Source organism: Poecilia mexicana, unplaced genomic scaffold (genome assembly GCF_051168715.1).
Source record: "Poecilia mexicana isolate PSO_F unplaced genomic scaffold, ASM5116871v1 scaffold_4, whole genome shotgun sequence".
Taxonomy (NCBI): domain Eukaryota; kingdom Metazoa; phylum Chordata; class Actinopteri; order Cyprinodontiformes; family Poeciliidae; genus Poecilia; species Poecilia mexicana.
This window is the reverse complement of record NW_028263373.1, coordinates 12,436,808-12,448,836: the sequence shown is the minus strand read 5'-3', so window position 1 is coordinate 12,448,836 and position 12,029 is coordinate 12,436,808. Positions and strand designations below refer to the sequence as shown.

At 39.3% G+C, this 12,029-nt stretch overlaps 1 protein-coding gene across 2 annotated transcripts in view; it reads left to right on the top strand.

Annotated features, from left to right (window-relative positions):
* Nucleotides 1–12,029, top strand: part of LOC106930455 (AGBL carboxypeptidase 4) — a 55,330-nt gene that overhangs the window by 22,174 nt on the left and 21,127 nt on the right. For both annotated transcript variants that reach the window (XM_088004976.1, XM_015008050.2), the window contains one exon: nt 1,674–1,785. In XM_088004976.1, coding sequence (XP_087861102.1) covers nt 1,674–1,785 — 112 coding nt within the window. The remainder of the gene's footprint in view (nt 1–1,673; nt 1,786–12,029) is intronic.

Below are 12,029 nucleotides of genomic sequence, written 5' to 3'. Positions count from 1 at the left end.
TGTTTTCTAATTACACACTAGATAATTAATGAGTAGCTTAAAAGGTTAAATAGATCCTTTGTGTTTGTAAGTTTTCTTTTCTTGAAAAGTTGTTCCAGTGTTAGAACCAGGCTGGCCCAAAAACCAGGTCTGAATTGGTTGTGTAAGAACCAGTTTGGGTTTCCACATCCTCAGAGAAAACCCAGTCTTGTTTTTATACCACTTATAACTTCTTCCTTTGACACTCACTATGTTGTATTCTTTGCCGGAAGAATTTGAACGACAGTTTTCACATCGTCTCTGCTAATGTCTTGAATCCTGGGTTTAAATATGAGGAGGCAGATGAATTTATTGTGTTTGTTAAAGTACGTAGCAATTAACTGGCATTTCTGACAATTTGTCTGTGAAAAAAACTGTTGTGAACTTGACTATTACCTGCTGTGTGTAGCACATTATAGCTGATTGAAATCTAATAAATAGATATTTCAGTAAGCAGGTTTAGTCTTCCTGATTTAGATTCAAACAAACATCCAGCTAATGGAAAAAAAAATGAAATTCATCATGTCCTTCTCAACCACTAAGTAAAAAAAAAAAAAAAATATATATATATATATATATATATATATATATAAAGAGATCTACTGATGTAATTATTGCGGCTTTATTTGTTTCTTGGCTCTGCTGCATACTGCCTACTATCTGCATATTAGTACAAATTCATCAAACTATTGGCTGGATGAGTACTTCTGCACAAGACTAAAATAATATCAAGAGTTTGAGGTTTGTGAATTAGTTTTGATATTTTGAGTGAATAGCTTGGTTTCTTTGTTTTTCTATTGTGTTTCTTTTTTTAAGGACATTTTCCGTTTGCCATTGATTTTGTCTGTAGTAACAGGAATTTTGTGAAACAGTCCACATGCAGCATGTTTGGTGAAAAGGTTTTTTTTTTAATTATCTATATTTCGAAAAAATAAATAATTTTTTATGGGATTTTCTGACTCTGTTGGCCCCACACTTTTAACATTTTTTGGCATAGTATAAAAGACACTAAATGTAAATGTCTTTGAGTGTCTTAATAAAGTACTATATATGTCACCTCATTTCATTACTCATGTCCCATATCTTGCTTTAAATTATGTAATTTTGTTGCTACCTGATGCTGATACATCATTGGTGTGACAGAGCTTTTCCAGTGAATAACAAGACTTTGTGGATGTTTTTTTTTTCTTTTAAATGAAAGAAAAACCTTTTTTTTTTTTTTTTTTTTACATCTGTACTAGTTTGATTAGGTCCCCAGTTTTCAGGCCTGTATGCCTGTCTCCAGTCTAAAAACTCAGTCCGTATATCCTCTGCTTTTTCCCGGCCATCTTTATCCTGCTGTTCTCTTGATGTTGATCCTGAGCTTTTGCTTTCCTATTGTTTCTAATTTAAATAATAATTTCAGGAAATGTAATCTGCCTTCTTCCTGCTTGCATTTGGGATCTTATTCTTTGGACTTTAGAGCTCATCAGGAATTTATTATTGCAAAAATACCTACCTTTGCTCTAAGCACAATCTATAATCCTGCTGCAGATCTAAAGCTGGTTCACTGGTTATGCATAATTGTTTGTGTCAGTACATCCAAAGGAGAAAATCCAGGAGATTTTTTCACTAAATCCATGTGTGTGTGTGTGTCTGTGTGTGTGTTCATACAGGTGTTCTCTGATGGGCTTCGACCTGAATCGCCACTGGCAGGACCCGTCTCCGTGGGCGCACCCCACGCTGCACGCGGTTAAACAGCTCATAGTGCAGATGAGCCAGGATCCGGTGAGCATCTTTTCACCAACACACACATCTCTTGTTTTGCGCCCCATGTTCCCTGGCTACACCGGTGCCTGTTGGTCCCAGGAATGGTTTTCTGACTCCCCGCTTGGTTCAGCATGTTTCTAAAATCTGTGTGTAGGGCCTGTGAGGAGGAGAGGTTGGGGAGGCTAGTCAGCACCTCCTGAATGTCAGCCACCCTCTCTGGGGCATTCAAAACATATTAGTGAAGCAGGACTTTGCACTTTGAGTCTTAAACTCCACTTTAACTTTTCTCCCTCTAGTTTTAGTCTTTGAGTCAGAGCAATGCTACGCTGGCAGACCAGGGGGGCTTTTCCCTGTGTGTTCCTGATGTTAATTATAAGCCGAGCGTCAGGTTGGTGGGATTACTGAAGGTCAGTGCGTGTCCTGGGAATGCTCTGCCCTTTTGTACTCTCCTCTAATCCTGATAAGAGAGGGAGCAGGCTGGGGCGGGATGCAGGGCAGGCCAGAGATGTGGCGAGGCGAGGAGCTGGCATCGGGCAGATTAACCTTTTCCCCAGGCGCCGACACACTGATCGATAGACTCTGTCATGGCAGGGTGATCCACTCATGCCTGTCATTCACACACAAACCGACTCACAGTAACACACATGCTGCAGATGAGACAAAAGACACAAACAAATACAGCTACAGTGCAGTGCTAGTGGATAATCCAAAGTGACTTAATTACCTTGCTTTTTTCTCTCTTTTTTTTCCTCTTTTTTTAGTGTCTACTCGTGAAATTTAATTAGATTTATCTATAACTTGTTCTGGAGCAGTGTCCTAGATCAAGATGTGGGCTGACTCTCCATTGGCAATGAGCAGAGACACAGAAATACTCTTCACAGAAGAATAAGTGTTATTAAACAAATTTAGGCCAACAAAACTCATCTAGGGACAAAGTTTAGCTGTTTAATAAAAGTTCTTACGAAAACATCTAGCATTGCTGTATACACTTCCCGACACTGAGGGACAGATGTCTACAGTTGATTACTAAATGCTCACAAATCTGTGTTTGCTTCTGCTTTTATTTATAAAAGCTTTATGCAAACGTAGATCTCCTGCTAAATTTATCTCACCAAGCAAATAAATTTGAATGAAGCAGTGGGGATTCTTTAAAGGGAATCCTCACTCGTACTCATCTATATTTAGGTAAATTACAACCCACAATAAAAAAAACAATCATAGCACTGTGTACTTAAATCTTGTCTCTTGATAAATTAAGCTCCTCGTCACAACAGTATTGTGGCATATTGATCATAAACATAGAAACGTCTATGGTAGCGGAAAATGACAACACCCCCCTCCTTGTGTGAACTCTCTTGACTCCTCAACCACAGATGACAGTATCCAACCCGCTCCCCAGTGTTTGTCCTGCTGCAGTCCCTCTCCTTGTTGACGGTTTCCTTTAATTTTGCAGAGTTAATTTGTTAGCTTAGGCAACCTCTGCCTTTTCCGGTCCTCTCCTGCCACAGCCAGTTAATCCCATCAGACCCATTATTGATGTCCGGGGCCCCCTGATGCCAGTTTCCGTGCCAATTCTGCCGCCATGAGTCCTTGTGCCGGTGTCCCCTCCTTCCCCATTCATAATCATTACACAGTGGAGTGGGCACTGAGCCTAATGAGGTGGACAAGGGTTGTAGGGTTCTGCTGCCACAGAGAAAAAGTTAAGTAGCAGTTGTTTGCACCACCTTGCAGTGGTTTTGCTGCCTCTTGAGCCTTTTTTACATTTCGTTGTGACACATCAGCAAACTTCTGTGTATTTTATTGGTGTTTTATGTATGACACACCAAAACAGAGTAGTGTATACTTTTGTAGAGATTTTTTTTTTTTAAGTATTTAGCCCCTTTTCTCTGACATCCAAACATAAAATTCAGTGGAACAAATTGCCTTTTGAACACACATAATTAGTAGAAGAAAAAGAAAAAAAACTCACCCTATGTGTAAATTAATCCCAGAATAAATTAAACAATTTCTCTCTCAGAGATTTTTAACAGAACATCAGTGAACAAAAAGCATCATGAAAGACAAGGAACACCCCAGGTAGGTCGGGGATAAAGGTATAGAGAAGTTTAGAGCATGATTAGATCATAAAACGACATCCCACTCTTTGAAGCACTACCCAATCCATCATCTGGAAATTGAATGAGTATGGAACATTTTCCGTGCAACTTGTTGCCTTGCATACAAAGCACTGTGCGTCAGAAACTACCACTGCACATCACTCTAAGCACACCATCCTCTCAGACAGGGGGGCAGCAGAGTTGGAGTTGGTGGGTAAACGAATAGAGATAAAACAGAGCAGTCCCACAGAAAGACTTGAGACTGGTGCAGAAGTCCCAACTCTAAACTTTCAACCAACTTGTCAGAGTTGATGATAAAAATGAATGGAGCTAAGCTAAACTAAACGTGGGGAAAACCTGAAAGGAAACCTGAAGGAAGCTGCAAAAGACTAGAGCCCAGATAAGCTGTCTGAATCTGTGATCTTCAGCGATGCCATCCAACCAATATGACTTGGCTTTAGCTACTTTGGAGAGTATTTTGATATGTCAAGCTGCTTGAAATGTACACTCAAAAACTTACAGTGGTAACGATTGCTCTGGAAAAAAAACAAAAAAACAACTTAAATCCATTTTACGTTTTCCTCCCACTTCCTACTTCTGTTCAGCTTTACTTTTTGCCTTTTTGAATAAAGAGGCCAGAAAAAACAAATACCTACTAATATAATCAGGGAAGAGTTTTCATTCACCACACACATCATTCCATATTTGTCAGCAAGATTTAGGTTCCAGCTGAAATAAATATCAGTCAAAATGTCTTGCCTTCTATTTTATTTATTCTTTGGCACAACATGTTATTTAGGGGTGCAGGGGGGGGGGGGCAATTTTAGAATACATAATGTACATTATATTAATTAAATAAAAGTTATAGTATAAAGTTGCAGCGAGCCATAAACATATATCAGCCCCCAAGGCTTTGACAATCTCCTCATTTTTTTTTTCCTTTTACATCTTTAAAGTTCTGCAGGTCTACGCATAAGCATCATAAATCAGAGTCATGTTGCCATCTGTTCCACAAAGGAGCCATTTTCACTCTGAGACCCCATCACGCATTTGAGTGAGAGTCACTTTAGTCTCTCTGAAGTGAATCCCCATCACTGTGGATTCAGCAGCTTTCTTTTTCTGATGGTAAAAGAGCTTTCTTCTCTTGTTCAAGCAATAACTTCCAATTACTGGCTGTGAGCTCTTTGACAAGTGTCATTCGAATCAAAGCTTGTAGCAGAAGCAATCTGTTCTCCATTATATTAATGTCAGAAAATCTTTTTTTTTTAACCAATAATTGTATAGATATGAAATTGTGGCTCAGAATGTTTCCACTTACTAGTTTTAATGCAGAAGTTTGGCCTAAACAAGAGCTGATGGTTTAAATTGGCAAAATGTATTCCAACATTCCCACTCACCTGGAAATTTTTCATTAACATTTGATAGAAAGAGGTTGCAAGTGTTTCCTGTCAAATAGATTTGGAGTAAAGATTACAATGACAGAAAATTTTATCAAAAGCTACTAGTAAAGTACAGACACACAAAAAGGGGGATTACTAAAAAACAACCTACAAATGGTTTGTATTTTAACAAATGTCATTCCTTTCTTGTAATCCAGATTAAATAGTTTTGTTTATGTGCCCATTCAACTCAAACTCACGAAAGCACACACAAAAACACCCCCCCCAAACATGCACACCAACAACCCCCCAATAAGGTGCCACATGCCATCAATTCAGATGTGTGTCAGACTCTATGGATAACTTGTTCAGCTTTGTTTTTTTAGGCCTTTGCTCTTTTGGCATTAAACATATTCACCTCTGTCATAAAACTCAACTGAGTGGAAGAGTAAAATAATCATTTAAAATGTGGATCTGGAACAGGAAACATACTTTATCTCAGTTACTTCTGGCACTTTGTTTAGACCTAACAACCTTAATGTCTTTAAGGTACCGTTTGCTCCTCGTTTTGAATACATTGGCTGGCGTATTGCATGGCACCATTACCTGTGTAACGCTGCCGTGCCCTACATGGAAATGCCTATGAAGAACTCAGATTGTAAACTTTTTATCCATCCATCTGGAGAGAAACTTGCTTAAACGGTTTTATAAAAATGCCATCATTTTCCATCTGTAGCTGAACATTGGTCAGCAGGGAAAATGGCTGAAAGAGTCAGTGATGCAAAGAGCTATAATCTGTTCCCAAGCCACCCCGTTGTTTGTTTTGAAAAGAGAGAAATGGACAGGGAGAAAAAAATAGGGAAGGAGACTGAAGAAACAAATGGACCCATCTTCTTCCTAAAGCAGTGTTTTTCCAGCTCATTTATCAAAAGCAGAAGAAGAATTCTTTTTGATTGGCTGATTACCAGAAGCATTCATCACTGGGCAAATGTATCCCCAGCAGTCTGACACTGCCATTTTGGATAATTTGTTAAGGATGACAAAGAGGTCATTGTTTCCTTGGCTTATTTTTGACCTTTTTAATATTAGAAAATTAATTTTCTATGTGGAACAAATATATTAGGTCCTGTCACAGCATCTAGATGGATTTGGTGCCCTGAAATCCTTCCCAATGTCCTTCTTCTATGTCTCCCGCAGTGCTGCCTCACAATCTCCTCCTGCTTTTCTCTCTCTCTCTTTCTTCTCCTTTTGTCAGATTTGCCTCGTGTGAAAAGCTGACTGACTGTGCATGTTTTTGTATGAATATTTGTTTCTCCCTTGGCCACCTGTATTCTCTCTTCACTCTCCATGTGCGTTTAAGTGTCCTCTGGTGTCATCCCACCATTTCTGATCCATTTCTAAAATATACGGCCAATTTCTCCCCGTCACCCCGCGTCGTTTCAATCCCTCCATCGGCGCTCTTTATTCTCCCTCTGTTGGAGCCTGAATTGTCTACTTATCACAGGAAGATACAGATGAAGCTGTCTCACTTTTCCAGTCTTTTTGCTAGCTTTCTCAGCTTATCTCCAAAAGGGCTTTTAATTGTTCTCAATTATTCAACACAATATTTCAAATTATTTCACGCTTGCTCTCTTTCTTGTGACATTTTTCTTTTCTAGTGCCTATTCTCCCCCCCCCCCCCCTTTTTTTTCTAGCTAGATGTCTGAGCTTATGTTTCTCAAACAGGCCTGAAACACAGAGCTGGTTGCGCCTGTTCTGCCTGATTACAAATCACCTCTCTGACCATAAGCAGACAAATACCGCCATTAATTTCAGTGCACTGTGCAGAACGAGGGAGCAAAGAGCAGGGAAAAGTCAGATAAATGTGATGGGAGGGCTGGAGAAAGAGGAGAGTTTTGTCATTTACTCTCATCCATGAAGCAGGTCATGATGTCTGCCATGTCCTGTCACTGGTACATCATTTCAGGGTCATTGTCATGTTGCCCCTGTGGCTTCTCCAACTGATGCTTTGTTTGCTTTACAATTTAATACACTAATTTTTGGATTTTGAATTTTATTCTGGAAAAGAAATCCGTTGCCTGTTCTGGTAGTTCTTGGATAATTTATTTCTAATGCGGTGCCTTGCAAACGTTTGTGTACACCCTGAACTTTTCCAAATTGTGACATTGGAACTACAATGTCAATGGTATTTTATTGATGTATTTTCAATATATTGTGATGCGCAATAGAACAGCAAGTAGAGCATGATTATGAAATAATGGTAAAACGAGTTTCACAAGTAAAAGTTACATTGGAACATTGTGGAAAAAGTGTAAGGGGTGTAAATACCCGTGCAATGTGCATAAAGCCCCACAATTCCAGGAGTAATCATTGTAGCGAAAATATTTTTCACAATTCTTCTTTCTTTTCCATCGTCTTCTGTGAGCTTCACCATCTTTGTCACTAAAATTCATAACAGGTGCATCGAGAGAAGTGAGAATCATTTATCTGGCCAAATATGTTATTGCCTTCCAGGGTGTAAATGCATGACAGATGAAATATAATAGATTACCAAATATGGCATCCAGACAATATTGTGTAGCTCTACTGATATGCAGCAGCCTCATTCTTTAGTAATATGTTATTGCCACATTATGCTGGAGAAGATGTATCACAGATAAAACAACAGGATTAATCTTTGTTTGGCTGAGACACAAATGCTCTTGTGAAGCTACAGCATTTTAAGGTCGTACTGTTTTTATATTTTATCAAAGAGCCTATTTTTTGACAATTGACCTCTCATTGAGGTTAAGGTTTGTGGATCTACCAGTTTTAGTTAAGTTATGGTCGAATCTACCACACTTTGCCAGGACTGTTACATGGAGAAGGTTTTGGGAATACTTTGTGATCACACTTCATATTTGTGACCTCTTTCTTGGGCAGAATGGTTAGTAAGTCCTTTCCCTTGCTTAAAAGGTAACTCCACATTTAGAAACCTCACTCTGGGCACAGTGCAGGGCTTTTTCTTCTCCAAACATATTTCCAATGTTTCCAAATTCAATCAGGAGTATTCATCAAAGAAAGTAACTTTTGTCCAGTCTTTTGCTCTCCACTCATGTACTTCCTGAAGATTTTCATTCTGTTCTTGATGTTATTCTTGTGCTGAAGTGGGATTTTATACCCTTCTTGTCACAGAGACTTAGTTCAAAAGTCTTTATTCACATACAGTCAGTTCCTTCCGCTGCCACTGTTGAACGAGCTCTGCTCTGGTGGTAACATGCTACTGTAAGCGCATTGTTTAGGAAAATACTGTCCTGCTGTTTACACTATTGGACATTTTCCAGCACTGAGTCCATTTTCCAGGGCAACAATTGGACTGAATACAGTTCAAATATTTGTTTAGCATAAGAAGGGTTCTTTTAATAATAAATCTGAAAACTTACAAATAAATTAGGGATCCAGCAATGGGGAGTCAAGAACAAACAATGTAAACAAACAGGCAAATTATAATTTTAAAGGAATAAAGAATAACTAAACACAATGAATTACTAATAAATCTGAACTAGAACATTTCTGAAGAAATTTAAAAGGGGCCCTCCAGTTGGAACTCAGCGTTTTGATCCGACACAAATTGGAAAATTATCAACAATGCTAAAGTTAACCATAGGAAGCAAAATAATGCATTGCAGGCAATGCACTGCTCTTCCATGCGTTGTTATGGCAGGCCCCAACTAAAACAGCTAAGAACAGATGGATCTAAAGTAAAACAAAAGCAAGCTTGCTGATTGAACTGGGAAAAATACTTTTAACAAGGACAGGTGAGACAGTTCTTCTGGGTCCTGAACTTGATTGCTTGCTGCAGGAATGAGAACAGGACATCATATCCCTCTGCACTCTGAGTTCTGCTCTGATCAGCTCAAGCTTCATGCAGACTCTTTACACTTTTCTAAACGCTCCCACAAATGCACACAGTCAGCTCTACATTCCCAACAGAGGAACGGCCGACCATCCAACAGCCTTCCTGGCTCAGAGTAAAAGAGTATAAAACACTGGAAACGCAAAACCTCTGTAATTAAAAGTCAATTCTGTGTGGTCTCGCAGCACAAACTTAACAGTTCCTCTAGCCTCTTCCTTTTTACATGCTTTGAGCATTCATATCCCACAATCCACTCAAAATCAACTTGCACGTCTTGAGATGTCAGCATGCTATTGATTTTTGCAACTTATTTTGCACAGAAACAATTTTGAAACAATTCATTAAACAATTCATTAAAAAACAAAATTAACATAAAGAAGACTTTTAATAACTCGAAGGGAAACTTCCAAAGGGATGGAGAACGACTGTTCAGATTTTGTTTATAACACCTAAATTTGTCAAATATTAGGACTCTATTTTCTGAAAGTGTAAGCTCACAATTCTCTGCACGTAATTAGGACTGTTTACATATTTGTCTTAACTTTAGGAATATTTTGGAAAAGAAAGAAATGCAAGAAGGGACGGCTTTCAAGGTCAGACAGGTTCTGCTGCCAGAAGACAGGCTTATTATAGGGCAGATTAGGGAGGATCTCTGTTGGGGTCACGTGTTTATTTTCTCTGAACCAGCTTGGCTTCTGCTCCAGGTCCCGTTGGCTCCATCGGCTTCGTCTCTCTCAGCTGGAAGGATCATCAGCCTCGAGTCAAAGCAGTCTAGGGAGGTCACACTGAGGCAGGACGGCTGTCGGATGGGCGGCCGTTCCTCTGTTGGGAATTTAGAGCAGAATTTGAAGCAATCTGAAAACTATTTGCTGAGAGATTTTGAAATGCTGGAGTCACTCAAAACAACATGAGTGAATTTAGACCAAGTTATTCAAGCATTTGTTATGAGCACAAGTTCTTTTTTCTGTAAATTAGTCTTTATATGGCAAGTAGTATTCGCCATGTGTTTTGTAGGAACTGGAAGCAGTTCCCTCAAGATTCACTGCTGCTGAAATATATTCCTGGTAAACGATCATTTTTTGTTGTCAAGAACCTTACATGTTGGACCATTTTATGAGCTTGGTCTGGACTAGAAAAACGTGTTATCTTATTGTCACCTGGAAAAGCATTTTCGGCAGCCTAGTCAAAGTGTTTACATCTATTCGAGAAAAAGTACGGTCAAGGTCAGTTTTCGTGTGTTTCTGCCGGCTATAACAATCTTTTCTCAAACTCACCCTCTAATTTGCATATTTAAGCAGTTATTGCAGTCAAAGTAGGACCAACTCAATATAAATTATTAAAATGTTCATTTAGCGTAGTGTTGTATCCAAACCCTGTTAGTTTAACATTGTATGTTTAACATTGCATGAATAGCAGAGGCAACTTTTTTTTTTTTTTTTTCCTGAACCAGCAGCAGTCCTCCGTCTTTTCAAAAGGTATGATGCTGATGCAAAGAGCTTTTTTCAGGGGCCTGTAATCCTGCTTCAATCAGCTACTTTTCCTTTCCGTGTACAGATAAGCCCGCCATTTACGGCCCCCACTGCACTCCCGCACCCGGCTCTAATTAATATGCAGCAGATAAGTACTTGTCTGACAAAATTCATTCGTTTGACCTTCTGGGTTTTACACTAAACTGATTGCCGTCGTTGCAAGTTCACCCCGAGTTGAGAGTTCTCTGGAGTTTCTGCAGCAAGACGGGGCTTTTATTTTTCTCCGAGAGGCTTAATTTGGACACTTGCACTCTCTGCACTTCTATCTCTCCCGCTCCTAAATTGTCTTCTGACTTTCATTCAGTAGTCTGTTTCTTAATTGCCCCTAATTGCTTAATTACAATTTCAAATGAACAATTCTGGAGGTCAGAGCGGGTTGTTAATTGAAGCATCAATCACAGTGGTGGGGCCTTCAGAACCGTCTTGGTTTGATTGACAGAGCATTAACTAAGCAATGTAGTAGACTTGGACATGACATTGTCGGGGCTCCATGGCTGCTGCTGCAGATCCTCTGATGTCCTTCAAAGAGACCTTCACAGCGTCACGTGAAAGCTTTCTGGGTTGGGATCAGGATTAGTTTCCAGAAAGTGAAGGCTCAGGTGCCTAACCTTGTATTTTTCAGCTTTTTGTTTAAAGACACAATCTAACGTCCACAAATATAAACTGAGAATAAAAACAAAGCTGGGCGGTGAAGAATGTGCTCCAGTGGACATTTTCACAAAAAAAGTTTTTAAGAAGATCCCTGCAGAGAAAACTGTCTTCTAGTTTGAATGTTTATGGGTAGATGATACAATCAGAGGCGCAAGAATTAAAATTTGCAGCTGAAGTTGGTAAAAAAAAATTCTGTTGGTCAAGAAGCTTTTGACAAATTTTGATTATTTTAAGTTGTGACACATTCAGTGTCGTGGGTTTAATCCATCGTGCTTGTCAGCCCATCCTTTGCAGCAAAACAGCTAAAACTCTTCAAAAAAGGTTTTTCCACAGATTGTGTTGGACGTATGAACACATCCTTTACCGTTCAGTGGGGTAGCATGAAGGCAGGAGCTAAATAATGTTACTCCTCCTAGTGTGTTCTTTGATCATGTGCCTGTCCACATTTCTTTAACCCAGCCCTCTGTTGTCGCCTCCGTTTTAACTTTCCCTTACCCCCACCTGAGGGGGAGCCCTGAGTGATTATTAGCCTTGTTGAGACTCAGCTGGTTGGATCTTTTGCTCTCCACCCTTTTTTTTTTCTTCCTCTAATAAACCTGAATTGCTCTACCTGTCTTTCCCATCTTCCTACCTCTTGGTCTTTTCTTTTTCTGCTCCCTTTCAGTTTCATTCATTTGTTAATTTACCATTTTGTCTCATGATATTTTTCTCC